General features: G+C 39.6%; 1 protein-coding gene across 1 annotated transcript in view; it reads right to left on the reverse strand.

Annotated features, from left to right (window-relative positions):
• LOC126084982 (cytochrome b5) overlaps positions 1 to 27,974 on the reverse strand; it is a 52,923-nt gene that overhangs the window by 21,383 nt on the left and 3,566 nt on the right. Inside the window, exons 2-3 of the mRNA XM_049899817.1 lie at positions 10,417 to 10,545; positions 8,627 to 8,656 (exon numbers count right to left, since the gene is read on the reverse strand). Of these exons, the coding sequence (XP_049755774.1) occupies positions 8,627 to 8,656; positions 10,417 to 10,545 (159 nt within the window). The remainder of the gene's footprint in view (positions 1 to 8,626; positions 8,657 to 10,416; positions 10,546 to 27,974) is intronic.

The following is a 27,974-nucleotide window of genomic DNA, read 5'->3' on the forward strand; positions in this document are numbered from 1 at the left end:
TATTTCTAGCTATTTAAGGAAGCACCAAATTGATTTTCAAAGTGGTTGTACCATTTTACATTCCCACCAGCAGTGTGTAAATGTTCAGTCTCTCCATAACCTCTCCAGCATGTATTATTTTGTTTTCCAGATTAATGCCAACCTTGTTGGGGTGACATGGTATCTCACTGTAGAGTTCATTTGCATTTTTCTAATGGTTAATGATTGTGAACATTTCCTGAATGTCTTCCTTGGTGAAGTGTCTGTTCATATCCTTTGCCCATTTTTTAAGTGGGTTATTTATCTTTTTATTGTTGAGGTTTTGCAGTATCTTGTAGATTTTAGAGATTAGACCCTAATCGGATTTGTTGTAGTCAAAATTTTTTTCCCAGTCTGTAGGTTGTCTTTTTACTCTTTCGGTGAAGTCTTTGGATGAGCATAGGTGTTTCATTTTTAGAGCTCCCAGTTATCTGGTTTCTCTTCTGGTGTTTGTGCATTGTAAGTAATGTTTGTATTCTGTTTATGCCGTGCATTAGGGCTCCTAGCATTATCCCTATTTTTTCTTCCATAATCTTTATCGTTTTAGATTTTATATTTAGGTCTCTGATCTATTTTGAGTTAGTTTTTGTGCATGGTGTAAGGTATGGGTCTTGTTTCATTTTTTTGCAGATGGATATTCAGTTATGCCAGCACCATTTGTTACAGAGACCATCTTTCCCCATTTAACAGACTTTGGGCCTTTGTCAAATACCAGCTGCTCATAAAACAGCTGCTCATAGGTGGATGAATTTACATCTGGATTCTCAATTCTGTTCCATCGGTCTATGTGTCTGTTGTTGTACCAGTACCAAGCTGTTTCGACTACCATAGCGGTATAATAGGTTCTAAAATCAGGTAGTGTGAGGCCTCCCACTTTGTTCTTTTTTCAGTAATGCTTTACTTATCCGGGGCCTCTTCCCTTTCCATATGTAGTTGGTGCTTTGTTTCACCATCTCATTAAAAAATGTCACTAGCATTTGCATCAGGACTGCACTGTATCTGTAGTCGGCTTTGGGTAGAACTGACATTTTCACGATGGTGAGTCTTCCTATCCATGAGCAAGGTATATTTTGCCACTTATGTAGGTCTCTTTCGGTTTCTTGCAGTAGCATCTTGTAGTTTTCTTTGTATAGGTCTTTTATGTCTCTGGTTAGATTTATTCCTAAGTATCTTCTTGGGGGCTATTGTAAATGGTATTGATTTGGTGATTTCCACTTCGATGTTCTCTTGGTTGGTGTAGCGGAATCCAACTGATTTTTGTATGTTTATCTTCTATGCTGATACCTTGGTAAAACCTATTAGTTCCAATAGTTTTCTTGTGGATTCTTTGGGGTTGTCTGTATATAAGATCATATCATTGGAAAATAGAGATATTTTTACTTCTTCCTTACCAATTTGGATGCACTTTCTTTTTCTAGCCTAATTGCTCTGGCTAGGACCTCCAGCACAATGTTGAGTAAGAGTGATGATAAAGGGCATCCTTGTCTAGTTCCCATTCTCAAGGGGAATGCTTTCAGACCCTCTCCATTTAGGATGATGTTGGCTGTTGGCTTTGTATATTTCTATTATGTTGAGGAATTTCCCTTCTATTCCTATTTTGCTGAGAGTTTTTATTGTGAATGGGTGTTGGACTTTGTCAAATGCCTTTTCTGCATCAATCGATAAGATCATGTGGTTCTCGTCTTTTGTTTTATTTATGTGATGGATTACACTTTTTGTCTAATGTTGAACCATCCCTGCATAACTGGTATGAATCCCACTTGGTCATCGTGAATTTTTTTTTGATACGTTGTTGAATTCCATTGGCTAGAATTTTGTTGAGAATTTTTGCGTCTTTGTTCATGAGGGATATTGGTCTGTAATCTTTTTTTTGTGGCGTCTTTACCTGGTTTTGGTATCAGGGTAATGCTGGCTTCACAGAATGAGTTTTGGAGTATTTCATCCTTTTCTATGCTCTGAAATACCTTTAGAAGTAGTGGTGTTAACTCTTCTCTGAAAGTTTGGTAAATTCTCCAGTGAAGACATCAGGGCCAGGGCTTTTTTAGGGGGGGAGTTTTTGATTATCTCTTCAATCCCTTCTTTTGTTATAGGTTTATTTAGTTGTTCCACCTCTATTTGTGCTGGTTTAGGTAGGTAGTGTGTTTTTAGAAATTTGTCCATTTCTCTAGGTTTTCAAATTCGTTGGAGTACAATTTTTCATAGTTTTCTGTTATGATTCTTTTAATTTTAATTGGGTCTGTTGTGATATTACCCACCTCACTTCTTATTCGGGTTATTTGTTTCCTCTCCTGTTTTTCTTTTGGTAGTTTGGCCCTGGTTTATCGATTTTGAAGATCTTTTCAAAGAACCATTTTTTGGTCTTGTTAACTCTTTCAATTATTTTTCTATTCTCTATTTCATTTATTTCTGCCCTAAATTTTATTATTTCCTTTCTTCTGGTGCCCATTGGCTTTTTCTGCTGCTCTCTATTTGTTGGAGTTGTAGGGTTAATGCCTTGATTTTGACTCTTTCTTCTTTTTGGATGTGTGCATTTATCGCTATAAATTGACCTCTCAACACTGTTTTTGCTGTGTCCCAAAGGTTTTGGTAGGATGTATTTTCATTTGATTCTGTTAATTTCTTTATCGTGTCCTTGATTTCTTCCTTAACCCAGTAGTTCTTGAGCAAGGTGTTGTTCAGTTTCCATGTATTTGATTTTTTTTTTCCTTGCTTTTTCTGCTATTGATTTTTACTTTTATGGCTTTATGGTCAGAAAAAATGCTTTGTAATATTTCAATATTTGAGGATTCTGTTAAGGTTTGCTTTGTAGCCTAATACGTGGTCTATTCTGGAGAATGTTCCGTGTACGTTGGAAAAGAAAGTATACTTGGCTGCTGTTAGGTGGAGTGTTCTATATATTCATATGAGATCAAGTTGGTTAATTGCGGCATTCAGATCTTCTGTGTCTTTACCGAGCTTCTTTCTGGATGTTCTGTCCACTGAAAGTGATGTGTTGAAGTCTCCTACTATTATTTTGGAGCTATTTCTCTTTTTAATGCTGTTAGAGTTTATGTTTTTTGGAGCCCTGTCGCTGGGTGGGTAAATATTTATTACGGTTATGTCCTCCTAGTGTATTGATCCTTTAATCTTTATAGAGTGTCCTTCCTTATCCTTGGTGGTGGATTTTGCTTTAATGTCTATTTTGTCAGAAATTAATATTGCCACTCCTGCTCTTTTTTGATTGTTGTTTGCTTGATATACTTTTTTTTCCATCCTTTGAGTTTTGTTTGTGTCTTTGAGCCTAAGGTGCGTCTCCTATAGGCAGCATATAGACAGACCTTGTTTTTTAATCTATTCTGCCACTCTCTCTCTTTATTAGTGCATTTAGTCCATTCACATTCAGCATAATTATTGACAGGCATGAGTTTAGTGCTGTTATTCTGATCTCTTTTTTTGTGTATGTGTGTGTTACTGACAGTTTCTTTGGTCCATTTAATTTTCTGTGCTGAGACGTTTCTCTTTATGTATTTTCATCATTGTTGATTTTATATTTGTTGAGTCTTTATGTTTTTCTTTTTCTTTTGATGTATAGGATTTTTAGTTTCCTTTGTGGTTACCTTATTATTTACCCCTGTTTTTCTAAGTTTAAACCAATCTTCTATTTCTTGATATAGCCTTGACTTCCTCTCCATGTGAAAGTTCTATGACTACATTATTTAGTCACTCTTTTTTGTTTTAGTGTCGTCATCTTTTACATATTGATGTCTCTGTTTCCCTGTTTTTGGTGTTTTAGCTTTGATTTATTTTTGTAACTTCCCTATCTGGGTTGACATCTGGTTTTTCTTTCCTGTGTTCTGGTCTTGGGTTTTTATCTGATATTATTGATTACATAGCCAGAGGACTCCCTTTAGTATTTCTTGTAATTTTTGTTTGGTTTTTTCAAATTACCTTAACTTCTGTTCATCTGGGAGTGCCCTAATTTTGCCATCATATTTGAGAGACAGTTTTGCTGGATATATAATTCTTGGCTGGCAATTTTTTTCCTTCAAGGCTTTATATATGTCATCCCATTGCCTTCTTCCTGCATGGTTTCTGCTGAGTAGTCAGAGCTTAGTCTTACTGACTCTCCTTTGTAGGAGACTTTTCATTTATTCCTAAACCCAAAACCCAAAACCCAGTGCCGTCGAGTCGATTCCAACTCATGGCGTTTATCCCTAAAAATAAGGAAACCCATCCCTAGCTGCTGGTAAAATCTCTTTGGTCTTGCCAAGTTTGATTATAGTATGTCTTGGTGAATTTCTTTTGCAATCTGCCCTGTGTGGGGATCGATGAGCCCTTGAATAGGTATCTTTCCTGACATCAGGGACATTTTCTGCCAACAAATCTTTAACAATTCTCTCTGTATTTTCTGTTACTACCCCCCGCCCCATTATGGTACTCCAATCACTCATAGGTTATTCCTCCTGATAGAATCCCACATAATCCTTTGGGTTTCTTCAATTTTTTTTAATTCTTTTATCTGATTTTTCCTCATATAAATTGGTGTTAAGTGCTTTACCTACAATTTCGCTAATTCTGACTTTCACTGCCTCATTTCTGCTCCTGTGACTTTCTACTGAGCTGTCTAATTCTGAAATTTTACTGTTACTCTTTTGGATTTCTGTTTGCTGTCTCTCTATGGATTCATGTGGCCTGTTAAATTTGTCATTATGCTTTTGTATAACCTTCTTAAGTTCTTCTGTTGCTTTGTCTATGTGTTCCTTGGTTTGGTCTGCATTTTGCCTGATCTCTTAAAGAGCTCTGTATATTAATCTTTTGAATTCTATCTCCAGTAATTCCAAGAAACTCTCTTCCTCTGGGAAGTTTCTTGGTGCTTTGTTTTGGTCCCTTGCTGAAGACATCATGGTCTGCCTCTTTATGTGATTTGATATTGACTGTTGTCTCTGAGCCATCAATAAATTATATTTATTTATGTTTGCTTACTGTGTCCTAGCTTCTTGTTTTGTTTGGTATGTCCAAATAGGCTGGTCTTGTGAGTTACTTCAATTATTCACATCTTTGAAGCTCTATCACCAGGTGGTTAGAGCTGCTATTAGGTATGTGAGCCCAGGAGTCCATTTACTTTTCCACTGTGTTTACACTTCTCTGTTACAGCCATCCACTTGTGGTATTTGTTATAGCAGCATTAGATAACCAAGACACCTCTCCAAGCCAGGAGAATGGCTAGGGGCACGTGATTAGTTGCACTTCTGGCCCAGGGGGTGCAGTAATCATTGAAGCCAGAGCACTACTGCTTTCCTCAACCTGCACATGGTGGCCAACCCAGCCTGGGGTGCCAGCCAGGTCAGGTGTGGCAAATCCCTTGCTGCTTCTGAACTGTCTCTCCCTTCCCCTGCCACTGAGTCTGACTCCTCAACTTTGTCTTTGATGCTGAGGGCTCCTAGATTGTCATATATAATTGATTCACTTGTTTTTTTCAGGTCTTTGTTGTAAGAGGGGCCACAGGAAGCATCTGACTACTCCACCGTCTTAACCCTGCCTCTCAAAAACACATTTTCACTGTTGTTTATTTTAAGCAAACTTTCCCCCATTGTCCTTTAATTACAGCCAGAAAGTATTCTGCCGATGTGTACTTTTCGGGAACTTTGGCTAACCACCTCATGGCTGTTCTCATCAATTTTTCCTACAGATTTATCTTCAAATGTAAGGGAGATGGTCAGTTTAGAGAGGGGCTAGTAAACCAGAGCTTAAAATTAGCATTTCCAGAATTACTTTCCTATCCTAAGGAAAAATGCATCAAAAGTTACTATTTCCTTTAAATATGATTAAATTCATCCAACAAATACTTACTGAGCACCTACTATGTTCCAGAGATGTAAAGATGAAGAAAACATGGGTAGTATTCTCAAAGAATTAAGTAATAATCCAATGTCATATTTTAAGGGGATAGAGAAACAAATCACCAATTTCATATGGAAGGGAAAGAAGCCCCGGATAAGCAAAGCACTACTGAAAAAGAAGAAGAAAGTGGGAGGCCTCACCTTACCTGACTTCAGAACCTATTATACAGCCACAGTAGTCAAAACAGCCTGGTATTGGTACAACAACAGACACATAGACCAATGGAACAGAATTGAGAACCCAGACATAGATCCATCCACGTATGAGCAGCTGATATTTGACAAAGGACCAGTGTCAATTAACTGGGGAAAAGACAGCCTTTTTAACAAATGGTGCTGGCATAACTGGATATCCATTTGCAAAAAAATGAAACAGGACCCATACCTCACACCATGCACAAAAACTAACTCCAAGTGGATCAAAGACCTAAACATAAAGACTAAAACGATAAAGATCATGGAAGAAAAAATTGGGACAACCCTAGGAGCCCTAATACAAGGTATAAACAGAATACAAAACATTACCAAAAATGATGAAGAGAAACCCGATAACTGGGAGCTCCTAAAAATCAAACACCTATGCTCATCTAAAGACTTCACCAAAAGAGTAAAAAGACCACCTACAGATTGGGAAAGAATTTTCAGCTATGACATCTCCGACCAGCGCCTGATCTCTAAAATCAACATGATTCTGTCAAAACTCAACCACAAAAAGACAAACAACCCAATCAAGAAGTGGGCAAAGGATATGAACACACATTTCTCTAAAGAAGATATTCAGGCAGCCAACAGATACATGAGAAAATGCTCTCGATCATTAGCCATTAGAGAAATGCAAATTAAAACTACGATGAGATTCCATCTCACACCAGCAAGGCTGGCATTAATCCAAAAAACACAAAATAATAAATGTTGGAGAGGCTGCGGAGAGATTGGAACTCTCATACACTGCTGGTGGGAATGTAAAATGGTACAACCACTTTGGAAATCTATCTGGCGTTATCTTAAACAGTTAGAAATAGAACTACCATACAACCCAGAAATCCCACTCCTCGGAATATACCCTAGAGATACAAGAGCCTTCATACAAACAGATATATGCACACCCATGTTTATTGCAGCTCTGTTTACAATAGCAAAAAGTTGGAAGCAACCAAGGTGTCCATCAACGGATGAATGGGTAAATAAATTGTGGTATATTCACACAATGGAATACTACGCATCGATAAAGAACAGTGACGAATCTCTGAAACATTTCACAACATGGAGGAACCTGGAAGGCATTATGCTGAGCGAAATGAGTCAGAGGCAAAAGGACAAATATTGTATAAGACCACTATTATAAGATCTTGAGAAATAGTAAACCTGAGAAGAACACATACTTTTGTGGTTACGAGGGGGGGAGGGAGGGAGGGTGGGAGAGGGTTTTTTATTGATCAGTAGATAAGAACTGCTTTAGGTGAAGGGAAAGACAACACTCAATACATGGAAGGTCAGCTCAATTGGACTGGACCAAAAGCAAAGAAGTTTCCGGGATAAAATGAATGCTTCAAAGCTCAGCGGAGCAAGCGCGGGGGTCTGGGGAACATGGTTTGCGGGGACTTCTAAGTCAATTGGCAAAATAATTCTACTATGAAATCATTCTGCATCCCACTTTGAAATGTGGCGTCTGGGGTCTTAAATGCTAACAAGCAGCCATCTAAGATGCAGCAATTGGTCTCAACCCACCTGGAGCAAAGGAAAATGAAGAACACCAAGCCCACATGACAACTAAGAGCCCAAGAGACAGAAAGGGCCACATGAACCAGAGACCTACATCATCCTGAGACCAGAAGAACTAGTTGGTGCCCGGCCACAATCGATGACTGCCCTGACAGGGAGCTCAGCAGAGGACCCCTGAGGGAGCAGGAGAGCAGTGGGATGCAGACCCCAAATTCTCATAAAAAGACCAAACTTAATGGTCTGACTGAGACTGGAGGAATCCCGGCGGTCATGCTCTCCAGACCTTCTGTTGACACAGGACAGGAACCATCCCTGAAGACAACTCATCAGACATGAAAGGGACTGGTCAGCGGGTGGGAGAGAGACGCTGATGAAGAGTGAGCTAATTATATCAGGTGTACACTTGAGACTGTGTTGGCAACTCTTGTCTGGAGGGGGGTGGGAGGATAGAGAGAGAGGGAAGCCGGCAAAATTGTCAAGAAAGGAGAGACTGAAAGGGCTGACTCAAGACGGGGAGAGCAAGTGGGAGTAGGGAGTGAGATGTATGTAAACTTATATGTGACAGACTGATTGGATTTGTAAACGTTCACTTGAAGCTTAATAAAAATTATTATAAAAAAAAAAAAAGAATTAAGTAATAAGACCTCTGACAATCAGATTTTAAGTTCTCTGAAAATAAGGATTGTGTCGTACCTTTCAGATCAAAAGCACACTGTAACTTATAAACAGGAGTTATTCAAAAAGTATTTACTGGTAATTATAATAAAAAATATTTAAGTATTGAGAGTCCTACAAAGATAGCATACAAGCTATCCTAACATACTGACTCGTCCATGCAATTAAAAAATTTTGCTGAACTAACAGGTTACATATTCTTCACCTTACCAAGAAAGAACTGGGTTGACCTCATGTAGTTAAGTTAAAGACCTCTGCCTTCCAGTTTGACAAGCATAAAATATAACGAAGATATCTATATCAACTGAGATGTTTGAGATTGTTACACTTACCGAAGGTTTGGTTAGCTTTGATCTGTCAGCCTGCAATAAAAAATAAGGCACATTAAAGAACGAAGAAACATCTACAAAGCACACCATTTCTGAAGTGCTTGCTTTTAATGAGATTTAAAAAACACTATTCGGTAATTAGTAATTTGGGTTCACCTATCCAGGCTGTTAAACACAAAATTTGATCCATCTGACTTGACTGCAAAAAATAGCAGATTGAGTGCTGAGAGGTATTTTCCATCTAGAGTCCGGCATCCATGAATGTCGCATTTGTACGTTGACATGCATTTATTCAGGTGATCCTGAATTCCAGGAAGCAGCTGAACAACTAATCAGAGCCTTTCCCCTTTTCTTTCATAGCCCCTTTTTAGATGTGTACATACATCCTTATTTTTGTGATATCTTCAGGGAATTCCTGCAATCCCCCAATTATAAGGTCATGAGCTACTTAAACCTCAGGCTGAGGCTGTCCACAATCAAGTGGTTCAAAAGGTTGAGCACAGGTAAGCACAGTAGGCTGGTAAAGGAAAAATAGTATAAACAGGACCTGAAAACCCAGAGCTTTGGAATAGGCCAGAATAACAACGGACTTGAGCATTTTAAGGGTAGGCCTCTGATCACCATAAAACCACTTCTGTGGCAAAGCTAAAAATGCAAGTGTTTGGGCAAATAAACTTCACAGATAAATGATGCTTACTGTCTCAAAGTATCACCCCCACCACCAAAAACAACTCTCCTCCCAACAGAAGTCATTCTAAAACAGATTTCCTACTTGCCAGCCTTCTTATTAAAGGCTAATTTAACCACTCCTTCATTAGCAGTCACTGCAATACAGTTAAGACGTTTGGAATGGGTTTTGTTTTTTAATACCTTCTCTCAGTCTGCTCACTCAAGAGAGGTTTTTTGCCTGTATTTTTCTCTTGTGAGGATGCCTGCTTCTCTCCAGCAGCCCCTCCAGCCCCTCTGGGCTGGATCCTCAAAAGGTACACATCATAAGCAGAGAAAGGAGAAAGGAGGAAACCAACCCTGAGGAGAGGTGAAACGCTCTCTTAAGGTAAAAGGGACAGCTGAATGCACAGCTGTAGGGTCCACTTATCTACCCTGGGTGCTTGGAGGACTCAACTACTTCCTTCCAAGTTTTCGACTATATTCCTGATAAGCTAGGTGGACAGACTAGTGAAGTTCTACATGGTCATTTATTACTGCCACAGAAGGGCCTATGGCCAGACTTCAGGTCTGTGTCTATAGAAAAGCTAAATTAAGTCAGTGTCTCCCAAAAGCCAATCCAGAGATTGGTACCAAAGCTGATGTTCTCAAAGGTCTGAGGTAAAGTGGGAAAAATTAGGACAATGGGATAAGTTTTACCTACAGCAGAGCTTATTTATTTAACAAAGTTTATTTTTTAAATTTCAAGATCATTTTTAGTATTAAAATATCCTCAAACTTATGAAAGTAGAAGGTGGTTTCTTAAGAAAAATATTTTGGTCAAAAGTTAAAAAAAGAAAACTATGCTGGGCCAATACCCCTAGCTTTTTAGAATTTGCTGTCATGAAGCTTCCTTCAGACATAGGCTTAGAGCTGGGGGATTCTGCCAGTGAAAATGCAACCAGTGAAATATGCAAAGAAATTTTTGGTCAATTTATTTATGACAAAAATGGTGCTCCATATTCAGGAGGAGTTGTTTTTGTTCTTCTCCTTTTCAAATTTTGTACCTATACCAGTCTACTGACTTGAGCAACATCAACCAATAGCCTTAAAAATAAGTAAGAAATGGTCCCAAAAAATGTACTTACTGGATGAAGCTCCCCAACAATGAATGTTTTGGACATTTCTCTAGCATCTGTAGAGTGCCCAACATCCTCAAAGTTCTCGGTAGCATCACCGCCAGCTTGTTCCCTTAAGACTTCTTCCCCACCAGGATGCTGTTCAAAGAATGGATAAATTAATAACTTTTCAGAGGCAAATGCAGTTAAAAGAGAACAGCTAGTTTATTTAACCGAAGAGGCTACCCCAAATGTCACAGATACAACTGATGAATATAATTTATCTATACTGCAGATTGGAAACCCCAGTGGCATAGTGGTTAAGTGCTACTGCTGCTAACCAAAGCGTTGGCAGTTCGAATCCGCCAGGCGCTCCTTGGAAACTCTACAGGGCAGTTCTACTCTGTCCTATAGGGTCGCTATGAGTCGGAATCAACTCGATGGCACTGGGTTTTTTTTTTTTTTTTTTGGTTTATACTGCAGATTAAAACAACATATACTGGAATATTACTCAACCATAAAAAGAAATGAGGTTCTGATATATGGTACGGCATGAAAGAACCTTGAAAACATTATGGTGAGTGAAAGAAGGCAGACACAAAAGAACAAATATTGTATGATCTTACATATACAAAATATCTAGAACAGGCAAATGCACCAAGACCCAAGTTTATTAGTGGTTACCAGGGGCAGGTGGGAGGGGAAAATGGGGAGTTATTCTTAAGGGGTACTGACTTTCTCCACCACATGTGAAAGCTGGACAATGAAAAAGACAGAAGAAGAATTGATGCATTCAAACTGTGGTGCTGGTGAAGAATACTGAGTATACCTTTGGCTGCCAAAAAAAGAATGGACAAATCAATCTTAGAAGAAATACAACCAGAATCCTCCTTAGAAGAAAGCATGGTGAGACTTCAGCTCATTTACTCTGGAAATGTCGTCAGGAAAGATCAATCTCTAGAAGAGCACATCATGTTAGGTAAAGCAGAGGGTCAGCAAAAAATAAGGGAAACCCTCTATGAGGTGGGCTGACACAAAAGCTAGAACAATGGACTCAAACATACCGATGATCGTGAAGATGGCACAGGACCAGGTAACATTTTGTTCTGTTACATGTAAGGCCACTGCCATAAGTCGGAACTGACTTGACAGCAACTAACAGCAACAACTGAGTTTTTGTTTGGAAAAATATTTGGAAATGGACAGTGGTGACGATTGTACAACATGATGAATGTAATTAACGTCACTGAACTGCACATGTAAAAATGACTAAAACAGCGAATGTTTTGCTATATATATTTTATTACAACAAAATTAAAAAATAAAAAGCTACAACATACACCTTTGTATTCAATTTCCTTCTTGAAAGTACAATAGAACTTCTCTCCAGTACTAAGGTGTTAATTTCTCCCTTGTTACTCACAAGGTAATAAAAGCATCAGGAATATATTTCTAATCCTTTGGTAATGCCTTCTTCACTTTTCCACAAAGCTCTCAAAATTGCTTTCCCTATTCTTGACCCCAATCCATTTTTCCTTAAGGCTGGCACCTGGAACTAGCCTACCTTTGACTTCTTCCATAGAAGTGTATATCTACCCTACTATGCAAGGGTTACAATTCACAAGAGCAAGGACCAGTATGTCATTTCTCTTTGGAAAGCACCCTGAGTGCCTACACCATGTACTAGGGTGGACATGCAAGTATGTCCCCTGCGGTTGTAGGAAGAAAATAAAAAGCTGTAAGTACAGTGACTTGCTCAAGAGGCTGTGATCAGGATCCATTATTAACAGACAACAGTGGTGGCTAAGCGGGGAGGGCAGAGGTGAAACAACCTTGTGTACGAAAAGCATTTTAATGCTTTCAGCTGCTTTTATAAGTAAAACAAAGGAAGGTCATGATGGGGAGAAGAGAGTTTTTTCTCTAAGATGGCTGACAAGTAGGGCCCAATCGCTGGATAAAGGAAATGAAGTCTAGAGATTTTCAGGCAAGGGAAGGAGCTCTTGGATTAGAAAAAAAGAAAATAGGTGTTTGGTTACGTTAAATATGTTTGTAATTGGGGGGAGGATTCTTAAACTGAGCTGGAGTACCCTCTTAAAGTCACCCTGCCCTTGAGCAAATCACTTATTAAGGGTTCAATAAGTGAACGGGACAAGTCTCCCTTGCATAATTGCCTGTAGTCAGTTCTTAATGTCTCCCATTGATGGAACACACACACACACACAGAGTACTAAGTTAGCTTAGATCGTTAGGGTGTTCCTCTGCACGTTATGACAAGAAAAGGAGCATGGTATCAGAAGACTTAACACTTGGGTAGCACATTCTTCCCAAGCTGAGGAGACTTATAAAGAAGGGGCAATGCCAGAATAAAAGTTTAGCACAAACCAAACTATTGGGGAAGAAAAAGCTTTTGTCAACTGACCGATCCAAGAAGGCAAAATCCCCCTAAAAGTTGAAGATGGCCTGGTACCAAATGACTCTCTGGTGGCAGGCTTTAGGATCAAGTCAAGCCTGTTTCACTACCTTGCCAGCCTGAGGGCATTAAGGGATGAGGAGAAGTTCTTGTCTGCAACAAAGGCTTGCATGTATGATATAGTCGGTTTTAGTAGTTTATTATAGCTTTTTATTTTATTGATATTAATTTAATATAAATGAACAATTTTAGTCATTGTTCCATAATCACTAAAGGTCTGGAGTGGTCACATAAGCTTTTTAGTTACACTTAATTTAATGTGTGATAAATTCAGTTGTATTTATACTCGTGAATTTGAGGACTTATAAAAGTCAAGAGTCACTGAATACATACCAAACCAAAGTGAGAGGACTACAAATAAGGCAGTAAACAAAAAGTGCCAAATGAATGATGTCAATAAATTCAAGGACGGAATAGGTCACTTCCAGGTAGGAGGATGGGCATTAAAGGAGTCCTCAGTACACTGAAGGCCTAATGGGGACAGCAAGGGCCTCACCCCAGTCCCTGAGCCTGCTCAGTACTCAATGATCTGAAGTGTCTATCCCTGTCTCCTAAGGAACACATGAGCTAAAAAAGGAAGAAAATATTACAAACTTGATAATTACTCTTCACTGGGAACCAAATATGCAAAATGACAGGCAATATTTACAACTCTTTGGACAAAGCAACAGACAGAAACAAGCTCAGATTCTAATTTCATCTTTAATTGATACAGCCAAGCCAGTATTTCCGGGTAAACTGTGTTACCCGCTGTGAAAAATCAAAACACTTAAAACCGATAACCAACACGTCAGTATCCAACTACAAAGTTGGCCTTTCCAAATATGCCCTACTGGCAAGAAGTTGCCCTTATCTGAAAAAAACACTCAGTGTGGGTGGAGTTTAAGTGCTCTTGGGACTGCTTCCTTCACGAGAGGTATCACTATGATTAAAGTTATCTCCACACCTGCAGCCTCCTCTCAGAGATCACATAATAAGCTTCATTCATAACCCAAGCTCCAAGAATCTCACAGAGAATGCTATGGAGCTCAACGGTTTATGCCCTAATTAGTTACAACAAAGAGCTTGACCCAAACCTATGGGCTCAAGCTCAAACCATTCTGCCTCATCAATGTCATGCCTATTACTGTTCATGTGGCAAAGGCTAGTCCCCATTTGTGCACCTCATCCTCTAACTGGTGGATATTCTCTACTTCAGTAATCACTAGTGGTGAGAGAAATAAAATGGATCACTATTGTTGGGGTGGTAACAAAATTCTGGCCTAAGGAACAAAGACACGATAAAAATAATCTCAATTAAACTCACACCACCACTTGATATGAAAGCCCATCAAGTTTCAGGAAGGAACAGTATGTGTGTCTGAAATCTATCTATCTGCCTATTTTTTCCTTTTAACTTTTTCCCGATTGTAAAAGTAATATATGTTCACAGTACAAAACACAGAAAACAACAGACAGGCACAAAAAAGAAAACGAAAATCACATGTAACTTTTTTCAAATGAAAATAAAAGATACAAATTTCCCATACACACACACACAAATGGATATCAGTATGAAATAGCAGAAGGTGCTTTACAAGAACACGATAGTGCAAAAATATCAAGTGTCAGCTATAGAGTAAGTACAATCAATAAAGGCATGATCTGGGAATTATTTCTGTATGTTAAGAAGCCAAGAATTACAAAACCTACATCCTGAGAATGATGCTTCAAATTCTCCTGGGAACAGAGCAAAAAAATAAATAAATGTTAAATAAAGGAATAAACGCATTATTCGAAATTCCACAGTATCCAGGATTTTTTAAGCCGCAGGAAAATTCCACTTCTTATTTAATAGTGTACATTAAAAATGTACCTATAAAAACTGGCAAGCTAAAATAGGTAAAATTAGATGCTACTCTCAAACAGGTGATTTCAATAAATAACAAATTCTTAACATGAAGGCAAAAACATGTTGTTCCTAAGGTTAAAGTCACTCTAGTTTTAAATATGCTATCTTTTTTTTTTTTTTTTTAATCTTTTTATTCAGACACTGATTACTTAGTGAAAAATTCTCCAAACCCATTCCTCAACCCCGTTTTTGGTTTTTATGTCCACTTTATAGCTCCTTAGGTTCTCTACCCAAAAAAGAAAAATGGATATAAAATACATTTTTGGAATTATCTTTGCCAGCTATATTCCCTCTTTACTTCATAAAATGGGACAGTCTCAGGCTTGATTCAGAATAATATTTTTGCTTAGCCGGTGTCCTTAACCCCAACAACTCCTACATTCAGTGGCCCTGAAAACACAAGCTATAAAGTGTCAAGGTTTAAGGTTAGAAAGTCAGCTCATGTGACAAGAAAGGCTGACATTCTTGCAAAAAAAAAAAAACAACAGGTAGGGCCTATTACCTAGCTCATGGCCTTGGTCACCAAATCTGGTCTTCCTCTCTCTAATCCCTCACCTATTCTTATCTATTTTATATATTACTACCGGAACATGCTTCCTCAAATACTGCTTTGACCATTTCATGCACGCTATTGAAGTAAAAAATCTTACAATGGGTTAATTTCTGTGTTCAAATTAAATGTCTCTAGAATTTCTCAACAAAGAGAGTTTCAACATCTACCTAGTGCAAGAGGTGTCCTCGGCTGAATAACTACATCAGTTGGGGCAAAGAATGCTCTTTGCCCCAATATGCTTCTCCTTCCTCCCTCATGCTTAAACTTTCAGTTGGGAAGCAGGCACTTAGAATAGAAACACTTCTCAGCCTCCTTACAGCTGGTATGCCACGCAATTAAATTCTGGCTAAAGCCAATGGAATGTAACAAAAGTGTCAGGAGAACCTTCCTGAAGCCTTTTTTAAGAGTGGTGTGCTCCCTTTGGCCTTTCTTCAATTCTTTCTCCTCCTGATGCCTGAAACATGGAGGCTGCCTTTGAACGTAACGATGAGAGCCATACCCCAGGGATGCAGAACAAGTGAGCTAGACATGTGGGTGGCTGGGGCCTGGACTGACCCCTGCTACACCAGCCCTGGACTGCAGAGCTAGCTCATTCATGAAATACAAACTTCCATCTTGTCTGAGCACAGTTATTTGAGGTTTTTCTGAGCCCAGTTCTAATAAATACATCAATCACTTAGTCAAGAAATACCACATGCCAGGCACTAAAGTCCTAAGATGTGAAAAAACAGTTGTGAGCCTCAAGAACCTTAAAATTAAATTAGGGCAACAACGGTCCTCACATTCATCAAACAATTAGAGTAATATTAAGTGGTCATCTTAAGTGTTCACTAAACAGAAGTCTATAGAGGTATGACTATTTAAACATTAATTTAGACCCCTTTTTTGGGGTAGTTAAAACTTAGATAAACGGGATAGATAAAGATGAATAAACTCAAAAGGAGTATGACTGTGAATAAAGCCTTAGTGTCAGAAATATGTTTAATGTGCTCGGGGTTAGTCAAGAGATCTATCTGAATCAAGCAAAAATACGTAAGGTCAGACAGTTAGAACAGAGCAAATTATGTACGGCTTGAAAGCTGTGATGTGAAGATAATAAGGACCATTGTGAGCATCTGGACAGAAGAATGGCATGATGAACGTGTCCGTGGGGCTGCTGTCACTGGACCTGGGAAACTAGGGGAAGAACTCAAGAGTGTAAAGACCTGGACATGCAGAGCACCATTCTAAGCACCCCGTGATCTCAACCAGTGTGGTAGGAACACAGTGTTACCCCTCTGAGCCCCATCTCTTCCCATCAACCCATCACAAGCCCCAGCCTTAACGAAAAAAAAATTTCCACCTTGTCTCTGAGCCTGGCATCAAAAGCATAAATCTGAGTTGGAGATCCTGTCTTAAATGGGTTGGTTGAGCATCAGGATCCCAGAATTTTAGAGTTTAAATGGACTTTCAGAGATCCAACATCTTACATTTACAGATGGGGAAACTGAGACCCAGAGAATTTAAGCCCGAGATCGTGTTGACAGTTTACAAACGAAGCAGGACTAAAACCCAGGTCTCCGACTCCTGGCATAGCACCCCCCTTTTTTTAATGTGAAAATTACATGACTATTTTTGTTTCTGAACAAAGCAACCTTAGATATATATACAAAAAAACAAACTGAACCCACTGCCATCAAGTTGATTTTGACTCATAGCGACCCTATGGGACAGAACAGAACTGCCCCCATAGAGTTTCCAAGGAGCGTGTGGCGGATTTGAACTGCCACCCTTTTGGTGAGCAGCTGTAGCACTTAACCACTATACCACCAGAGTTTCCAGATATATAAAGGATGCTTAAAAATTAAGTTTCTCCCGTTTGTGAACTTGGGTGGAGGATCTCTCTCATGTTTTGTAAACATCAAGAAATTCTGCTATCTCCCTGCCTTCCTAACAACTACAACAAAAACACTGCAGTCGAGTGGATTCCGACTCATAGTGACCCTATAGGACAGAGTAAAACTGCCCCATAGGGTTTCCAAGGACTGACTGGTGGATTCGAACTGCTGACCTTTTGGTTAGGAGCTGCAGCCCTTAACCACTGTGCTACCAGGGCTCCCTGCCTTCCTGGGCCTCACCAATTCAAGAAACACATACACACACACATACCCCAACTTCTACATCAGGGTTTCTCTGGCTGTCAGGTTGTCCCAGTAAAAAACCCAACAGAGTATGCAGAACTACACTAAAAAAAAAACCCAGTGCCATCGAGTCGATTCAGGACAGGGTAGAACTGCCCCATAGTTTCCAAGGAGCACCTGGAGGATTTGAACTGCTGACCCTTTGGTTAGCAGCTGTAGCACTTAACCACTACGCAACCAGGGTTTCCAAGAAATACACTACAATACTGTAATATCCATCAGGTCAATGGCATTATCTCTCTGGGTTTTCTTAACCAAGCAAAAATAAAATGACAAAAACCCCTTTCCACCTCATTGTAACATTAGGTGGACCAAAAGTCCAATTCTGGAGTTTTAAACAGGTTCTTTCATTCCAAATATTTAGCACTGCCAAAAATGGTAAAGAGATTATCTACTAACAACGACTAAGCAAAAAAATTAAGGAGATTATCTGCAATAAAAAACCCATTACCTATCTGCAATAGGTAAGTCAAAATGAAAACAGTTGAAAGGAGTCTGGAAAACAAACACTTTAAACAAGACTTAGAGGAGAAAAAAAAACAAGCTAGCCATACCAATGTTTTCTTTCTAACAGTGCTAGATTGTTTTCTAAGAAGGCAAAGGGTGACAGCCTCAAAGCTAGTTTGAGGGCATGAGTCTGCTCTTTTGTTCCACCTCCATTCTGTACTGGCAAGGAACTAGCATGTATGTCTGGGCTGGTACTGGGCCCTTGGATACATTACCTCCTTGAATCCTCAGGGATCAGAGGTTCACAAGCACCATCTGAATTACCTCTCCCCATTTTACTTTGAAGTTCATGGGATTAAACTGTTTTTTGTTTTTGTTTGAATTATTATGGTAAAAATATACATAAAAAAGCATTTTCCATTTTAATATTTTTTTATGTGTGCAATTCAGTGACATTAAGGACATTCATCAGCTTGTACAACCATCACCACCATCCGTTTCCAAAGTTTTCTATCAATGGGATGAAACTTTCAATGAGGCCCCCCTATTCATTCACCCAGCTGGCTTGATGAGATCACTCTATCAGACGTTTGTTGTGTGCCCTGCCAAGCTCTGCTTAGGAGAGTACAAGTCATCCAAACCAACAGACAAAAAACGGCTAAAGAGAATGCGCGTCAGGTGAGGAGTCATGGCTCAAATGGTGGAAAGAGGACCATTCCCAGGAGCATGAGGCAGAGAAAGGGTCAGGAAGGTGATGCTGGAATTCTGGTGTTGCAAGGTTCAGGCTGGTTTACCAGGTGAACAAAGGGAGAGCATACCAAGGAAAGGAAGCAGAAATTACAAAGGCTTGGAGGCAGAAAACATAAGGGCACCTTGCAGGAACTGCAAGAAACTGTAAATAGTGGAGGTCATGCAAGTGAGTTTACATGGGGTAGGTAAGATTTATGTCACTGACAGGAAACTAGCCTGGAGAGGCAGGATGGGGGAGGGGGCACGGAGCTCACTGTAGTTTTTTTGCCTAAGATCTCGGACTTTCACAGCCCAGAATAACTGTCCAAGGTAACCACTTCTTACGTTAACTTCTAGCTTTCAATTTCTCTCCTTCCACTCTAGCAGTACAGAAAAGCCTGGGGGAAATAATGACAAATAATGGTACCTAACATGTGATTCCGGAAACCCTGGTGGCATAGTGGTCAAGTGCTATGGCTGCCAACCAAAGGTTCAGCAGTTCGAATCCACCAGGCACTCCTTGGAAACTCTATGGGGCAGTTCTACTCTGTCCTATAGGGTCGCTATGAGTCGGAATCAACTCGATGGCACTGGATTTGGTAACATGTGATTCCTATGCACCAGGAACTGTTCTGGACACTGTGTGGCACCCCATTTAAGCCTCAACAAGCCTAAGAAATGATGATAGGTATTATTATCATCCCCATTTTACAGAAAAAAAGCTGGAGCGCCACAAGATCAAGAGGTTCCCAGGGTTACACAGATAGTTAGGGCAGTGCAGAACATGAACTCAGGTGATCTGCTTCCAGGTCAATCCTCTTAATCCCTGTGCATACAAGAAGAAAGCCACTTCCCTGAGAAATGCTGACAGAAGCGTATGTCCAGATCATTCCAGGTGTCCCCGAGACAGCGTCCATCTAGCAACCCCCGCCAGCCCTCCGCCAACACGTGTCCAGATGCACCTGGGTGGCCTCTTTTTCTTCGAGGTTGCCCATAATATTCCGCTTCAGCAGATTTCCAATGTATAAAAATGTGTACAATTGTTCAAGAGTATGTTCACTTGATTTTGGTTTTGGGGGGAAGGCAATTAGAAAGGAAAATTAAGTATATACCACCTTTCAACTACTTGATCTCATTGAGGGTCTTCCTCTTGTTTGCTGACCCTCTAATTTACCAAGCATGACATCCTTCTCCAGGGACTGGCCGTCAACGAGATGGATTGACACAGTGGCTGCAACAAACTTAACAATGATTGTGAGGATGGCACAGGACCAGGCAGTGGTTCATTCTGTTGTACCTAAGGTTGCTATGAGTCGGAACCAACTTGACAGCACCTATCAACAACAACAACTACAACTTTATAAATAACCCTTTCCCATGCCCCTTATCAAATATTGTTAGACTCCTCACCAGAAACCTGCTTGGTCCAAGCTTACTCCAAGCCCCTTCACCTTTGTGAAGCCTCCTTCAAAACTTCAGTCAGTACCAATATGTACCTTCTTTAAACTGCTTGGGTTCCCTGTCTTACTTTGTATTCTAGAAGCTATGGTTTGTTCTCCAATTTTCACAGCTTCTATGGCCAGGCAGTATAGTATTATGGAAAAAGCACTAGCTTGGAGTTAGAGGAACCTGAATTCAAGGTCTGGTTCTGTAACTTCTTAGCTGAGTAACCCGATAAAGTATTGATCTTTCTGAGCTTCCACTTCTCCATTGGTAAATAACTCTTTAACTACAGTGAAGATTAAATGATATAATCAGTAGAATGCCTGATGTATATAATAAGTGTCCATGTAATATTAATTTCATTTCTCCCTTTCTTCCCTACTCCCATTTTATACACCACCAAAGAACCCTGTATAATACCTAGCAACTACCGGTCCTTGTACCTGGGCCTCTTAAAGGCCAATTCTAGCACCAAACCACAACGGATCATACTCTCCCCTCCCCCCAATTCATCTTCAAGAAACTTCTATGGATTTAATCAACTAGCCTGATTCTACCAGCTGCAGGATAAAGTGTTAAGAAGCCCAGGCCCACTTCTGAGGGACAAAGGAAGGGAAACATGGTCAATCTCAGCACCAGCCAGGTGGAGGTAGCACAGCACACATCTTGCTTTGTGACCCAACTCAACCCAATGAACCTCTTAAGTAAAGCCACCATAACTGGAGGCCATAGGTTAGATCTGAGAGAGGTTGTCACCCTATCTACTCTGTCTACAAGCCATCAAATGATGAGCTGATGGGAACACCCCACCTTAAGACCAGAGGTGAAAGAAAGGAGGACTGATGGTGGCACCGCTTTTACTTTTACTTCCCCACCAAATACCCAAATAATTGGGCTTCTCTTGCCTTTGATGTCTAGTGTTAATAAGTTTGGTTCAAACATGCAGGTAGGGTTAAGGAATTAAAAAAAAAAAACAGGTTGTCAAGAAATTATGCAAGCAAAACTGAACCAAAGCAAAAGCTAAGAAGTTTCCCGAGCACATCCAAACACTGTGAGGACAGAGTAACAGGGGCTGGGACAAGGTGACCATGGTTTCAGGAGACATCTAGGTCAACTGGCATAACAAAGTTTATTCTGCATCCCACTTTGTTGAGTGGCATCTGGGGGTCTTAAAAGGTTCCAAGTGGCCATCTAAGATGCATCATTTGGTCCCAACCCACCTGGAGCAAAGGACAATGAAGAATACCAAAGACACAAGGAAAATATTAGCCCAAGAGAGTAAAAGTCCACATAAACCAGAGACTCTACTAGCCTGAGACCAGAAGAACCAAACGGTACCCAGCTACCACCAATGACTGCTCTGACAGGGCACACAGCAGAGTCCCGGATGGAGCGGGAGGAAAGTGTGAAGGAGAATTCAAATTCACGTAAAAAGACCAGACTTAACGGTCTGACAGAGGCTGGAGGGACCCCAAAACTATGGCCCCTGGATGCTCTGTTAACCCACAACTAAAACCATTCCTGAAGCCCACCCTTCAGACAAAGATTAGACAGGACTATAAAACAAAAAAATAACCCATGTAAGGAGTGTGCTTCTTAGTTCAATCAGGTATACGAGACCAAACGGGCGTCTCCTGCCAGAAGGGTGGGTTTTGTCGGAAGGCAGCAAGGGACAGGAACTGGCTGAATGGACACAGGGAACCTGGGGTGGGAAAATGGAGTGTGCTGTCATAATGTGGGGATTGCAGCTAATGTCACAAAACAATATATATATAAATTTTTGTATGAGAAATTAACTTGAGCTGTAAACTTTCACAATAAAAAATAAATTTAAAAAATTATGCAAGCTAGCTTAAAAGCCATAGTGCATCAATTTCCTAATATTTCACTTATAAACATTTAGTTATTCATTAATTAAATATTTATTGAATCTTTCTATGTGCCAACATTGTTCTAGGAGCTGGGATATACTAGTGAGTAACCCAGAGAAAAATTCCTACATTCGTGTAACATACATGCTAGTGGAAGGAGACAGACAAGCAATAAACATAATCAATGAAGAAATTATACAGTATGTTAAAAGATGAGATGTGGTACCAAAAAAAGAAAAACTAGAGTGGGCTAATGGGGCTCAGGAGTGCAGGTGGCTGGAGAGGAGCTTCCCGGTTTAAATAAGGTGGTCAGGATAGACCTTGTTGAGAAGGTGATAGTTTAGTAAATACCCGAGTGAGGTGAAGCGGTAAGCCATGATCTGGGGGAAAACCTTCCAGGGCAAAAGACTCAAGGTGGGAGAATATCTGGTGTGTTCAATGAAAAGCAAGGGAATCAGTATGGCTGAAGCAGAATGAGCCAGGAGCAAAGTGGCAGGAATAAAATCATCAGAGATGTAACTAAGCACTAAATCACATAGGATCTTGGAACCACCGTACAGACTTTGGCTTTAACCATCAAAGAGGTGGGGAACCACTGAAGTTGTTTTCGTGTTTTAGCTCTTTGTAGTAAGATAGTTACAGACTCAAGAAGTTATAAAAAACAGTACGGAGAAATTCTGTATACTCATCACCCAGATTCCCCCAATGGATGACATCTTACATAACTATAGTGGCATTATCAAAACCAGAAAACTGATTGTCACAATCAACTAAAGACCTTCCTCAGATTTCACACATTTTTGCACGTACTCATTTTATTTGTTTGTTTTGGTATGTCTTTGTGTATTGTTCTATCATTTTTATCACGTGTAAAGATGTGTATAATACAGAACTGTTCCACTATTGCAAAGGAGCTTCCTCCTGCTGCCCCTTTATAGTCACACCTTTCCCCTCCTCTTTAACCCCTGGCAACCACCGATCTGTTCTCCATCTCTATCACTTTGTCATTTCGGGAATGTTATATAAATGGAATTACGCTATATGTAATCTTTTAAGAGTATATTTTTTCACTTAGCATAATACCAAGATCCATTCAAGCTGTTGTGTCCTTTTTATTGCTGAGTGGCTTTTCACATCTGGGTGATAGGTACACGGAATCTCACATGGATGTACACGTTGTTTAACCATTTACCCATTGAAAAATATTTGAGTTGTTTCAATTTTTTGGGTACTACAAATACAGCTGTTAGGAAATTTGTGTCCAGGCTTTTGTGTAAACATAAGTTCTCATTTCTCTCGGATACATGCCCAGGAGTGCAACTGGTGGGTTGTAAGGTAAGCATGTTCAAATTTTAAAAACAGACTAATTTCCAGAGGGGCTGTACCATTTTACATTCCTACCAGCAATGTATGAGAAATATTGTTTCTCTGCATCCTCACCAGTGTTTGATATTATCAGTATTTTTTATTTTAGCCATTCTAACAACTGTATAGTAGTACCTCACTGTGGTCTTAATTGGTATTTCCATAGTGGCTAATGATGTTGAACACCTTGTGTTTATTTGCCATCCACACATCTTTTTTTTTTAACGAAATGTCTGCTCAACCTTCACACAAATAGATATAAGCACACCCATGTTCAGTGTAGCACTGTTCACAATAGCAAAAAGATGGAAAAACCTGGGTGCCCATCAATGTACGAATGAGTAAAATATTATGGTATATTCACATAATCGAATACTACACAACGATAAAGAACAACAATGAATCCATGAAACATCTCATGAAATGGATGAATCTGGAAGGCATTATGTTGAGTGAAATCAGTCAGTCACAAAAAAACAAATTCTGTATGAGACCACTATTACAAGAACTCAACAAAAGGTGTAAACACAGAAAACATTCTTTGATGGTTACAAGGGCAAGGAGGGAGGGAGAGGGGAATTCACTAACTAGATAGTAAACAAGAATTATCTTAGGTGAAGGGAAGGACAACACACAATACAGGAAAAGTCAGCAAAACTGGACTAAACCAAAAGCTAAGAAGTTTCCTGAATACAACCAAACACTTCAAGAGACAGAGTAGCATGGATGGGGGTCTGAGGGACCATGGCTTCAAGGGACTTATAGGTTAACTAGCATAACAAAGTTTATTAAGAAAATGTTCTGCATTCCACTTTGGAAAGTGGCGTCTGGGATCTTAAAAGCTAGTGAGCAGCCATCTAAGATGCATCAATTGGTCCCAACCCACCTGGAGCAAAGGAGAATGAAGAATACCAAAGACAAGGAAAATATCAACCCAAGAGATAGAAAGGGCCACATAAACCAGAAACTCCGTCAGCCTGAGACCAGAAGAATTAGCTGGTGCCTGGCTACCACCAATGAATGCCCTGACAGGGATCACAACAAAGAATCCCTGATGAAACAGGAGAAAAGTGAGGTACAGAACTAAAATTCTAGTAAAAAGACCAGACTTAATGGTCTGACTGAGACTGGAGGGACCCCAGAAGACATGGCCCCCAGTCTTTCTGTTAGCCCAAAACTGAAACCTTTCCCAAAGCCAACTCTTCAGACAAAGATTAGACTGGACTATAAGACATAAAAGGAAACCCTGGTGGTGTAGTGGGTAAGTGCTACAGCTGCTAACCAAGAGGTTGGCAGTTCGAATCCGCCAGGTGCTCCCTGGAAACTTGATGGGGCAGTTCTACTCTGTCCTATAGGGTCGCTATGAGTCAGCATCGACTCGACGGCAGTGGGTTTGGTTTTGGGCATAAGACATAAAATGATACTCATGAAGAGACTGCTTCTTAGCTCAAGTAGATAAAATGAGACTAAATGGGCAGCTCCCGTCTGGAGGTGAGATGAGAAGGCAAAAAGGGTCAGGAGCTGGCTGAATGGACATGGGAAATCTGGGGTGGAAAGGAGGAGTGTGCTGTCACATTATAGGGTCACATAACAATGTGTGTATAGGTTTTTGTATGAGAAATTAACCTGAGCTGTAAGTTTTCACTTAAAGCACAATAACATAAATAAATAAATAAACAAAAAGAAATGTCTGTTCAAGTCTTTTGCCAATTTTCTATTCGGATTGTTGTTTTACTACTGTTGAGTTTAAAAAGACCTTTGTCAGATACGTGACTTGCAAAAATCTTCCAGTTGGTAGCTTCTCTTTTCATTTGCTTAACAGTCTTTCAAAGAACAAAAGTTTTGATTTTTATGAAATCCAATTTATACTTTTTTTTTTCTTATATAGATCATGCTTTTGGTGTCCTTTCTAAGAACTCTTTGCCTAATCCTAAATCTTTTTTAAAGGTTTTACAGTTTATACTTAGATCTATGATCCATTCTGAGTTAATTTTTGTAGACAGTGTGAGAAATCTTGGGAGGGGAGGAGGCAGGAAATCAATTGAAGCCATTCTGGGATTTCTAGAAGAGCAGTGACCTCATAGATTGCCATTTAGAACAATTCCTCCAAAGGCAGTTATTAAAGAAGGCTTTTCCAAAACAATAGTAACCTTTAATCTCTTCATGCATGCTCAAGATATTGTTCCAATACGTTAACAATCTCTCCTAAACAAAACAACCCTGATCCTCAATGCCATGCCAGATATCATCTATGTTAGGAATAAACTGAAGCCTTGAAGGCTGCATCAGAGCTCTCTTTACTGAAAACTTCCTCTCTGAGAAACTGGAATGGCTGTTTTTTCCTTCGTCTTTCAGATGGTAACAAGTAAAACTACCTTAGAGTACAAAAGGCACATTTTTGCTTATTTACCTTTCAAGGATTTTCTTTTTGTTCAAAGCTTCCAAATCTCTGCTTTTTCTCCTTGGTTCCTAGCATGTTACTTAGTAAAAATACACAAGTAGCCAATAGAGAAATACACTTAAGTTTGTATTATAGTTCAAAGGTAATAGGAAAGAAATGTATTTTATTAAGACATGGAGAACAGCTTTCAAGCCACTGCTATTTAATTTCTCACTTAAGTCTGCTGTTACCTCAGGCCACTTTCCTGAAGGCTTCTAAACCTGGGACAACTTAATGGATTAGTGCTGATCACCACGGCTAATTTTCTCACAGGATAGGTGTGCTATTACTTGCAACAGCAGCACTTTTAAGAGAATTTACAAGCTAAAAAAAGGTGCTAAAAATTATTTTCCACACATTTTCCTTCTGATAAAAAGTAAATACTCAATTCAAGAGAAGAGGCATGTAATCACAATCAAGTTTCTCAGTTTCTCAAAAGACCTAAGAGCTGGGAAAACAAACTCTCCACTGGCACTTTGGTAACATGTACTGAAAATGTAAAGGATATATATCCTTACCCAACAATTCCAGGATTAAGATATACCACAAGGAGATGATCAAACAGATGAGAAAGTAAAAACAAAATGTGCACAAACAGAGGAGTGGTTACATGTATTATGATATAGCCACACAATAGGAAGGCAGCCATGAAAATATGACTTACTGACACAGAATGGTACCCTCAACAAATAGGTAAGTGTGTGGGATGGTGGGGGAAAGCAGACTACAAAATAGCATGTAGAAAATATTATCATTTATGTAAAATACATACACATACAAGCGTGTATGTCTAGAGAGCTGCCTGAATAAATCCCCACAAACTCCTACTCATAGGCGTTCACAGACTTTACCTCTGGGTTGTAGAATTCTGGATGTTTTTTATCTTCGTACTTTTCTACATTGTTCAATTCTTTACAATAATCATGTATTATCTTCCCCAAAACAATGAAGAACTGTCCCTAAGTGTTCTACAGTCATTAACCCTGATAATAATATAATCATATATAACCCCAAACCAAACCCATTGCTTTCAAGTCATTTTCGACTCATAATGACCCTATATGGTAGGACTCAATTCCTGAATACAAATTCAAAAACTAGAACTCAGAATTACCAAAGAAATCTTGCTCCCTATACAGCAGGACTCGATTCATGAATATAAATTCAAAAATTAGAACTCATGATAACAAAGAAATCTCGCTCAAAATAGGTGGGAAATAAAGCTCAAAATCTTGTAGGTAAGTATCAGATAGTAATCAAACACCTGCTGCTATTTAAACTGCTATTAATCATGAGCCAGGGCTCTCTCAGGTTTCTACCCCAACTCCCCAACAACAAAACAGCTTTATGTGGCCATTATTCCAGGAAGGAAACCCTGGCGGCGTAGTGGTTAAGTGCTACAGCTGCTAACCAAAAAGTCGGCAGTTCGAATCCACCAGGCGCTCCTTGGAAACTCTATGGGGCAGTTCTATTCTGTCCTCTGGGGTAGCTATCAGTCGGGATCGACTCGACAGCACCAGGTTTGGTTTGGTTTTATTCCAGGAAAAGAAAGCTCCCATTGCACAACTTAGAAATGTAAACCTATGTTCTCAACTGGAAGGACAGAATTTTTACAATACTCTACTGTTTCAACATCACCTGCCAGATTTATACCTTCACCTATAAACTCAAAGTAAGCACACAGCTACATATGATGGTACAGAAAGAAAACTCCTGCCCAGCCCTGACCTCTACTGTTACAGTTTACTAATGACTAATAGCTAGCATTTACCATATGCCTGCTATCAAATGATGACTATTTGGCCCTCACAACAACTCTGTGAAGTAGGCACTATCATCATCCTCCCATTTTACAGAGAATCTGAGCGTGACTCCCAACCACCACACATAAATTTTCTCAACATGAACAAAGATATGCATCTAAATCTATGACATTCAGGAAGAAGGTAAAAATAACCAGCCACGAAAAATCTTATCACACATACAGATGGACAAATTCATAGTCTACGGAGATCTATTTCCAATGATAGAGGCCAAGTACATTTTTGAGGTTGTTGTGTTCACTCGATTCGACTTATAGGGACCCTATAGGACAAAAGTAGAGCTGCCCCATAGCGTATCCTGGGCTATAGCCTTTACGAGAACAAATCACCAGGTCTTTTCTCTCTCAAAGCAGCTGGTAGGTTCGAACTGCCGATC

Source organism: Elephas maximus, chromosome 11 (assembly GCF_024166365.1).
Source record: "Elephas maximus indicus isolate mEleMax1 chromosome 11, mEleMax1 primary haplotype, whole genome shotgun sequence".
Classification (NCBI taxonomy): domain Eukaryota; kingdom Metazoa; phylum Chordata; class Mammalia; order Proboscidea; family Elephantidae; genus Elephas; species Elephas maximus.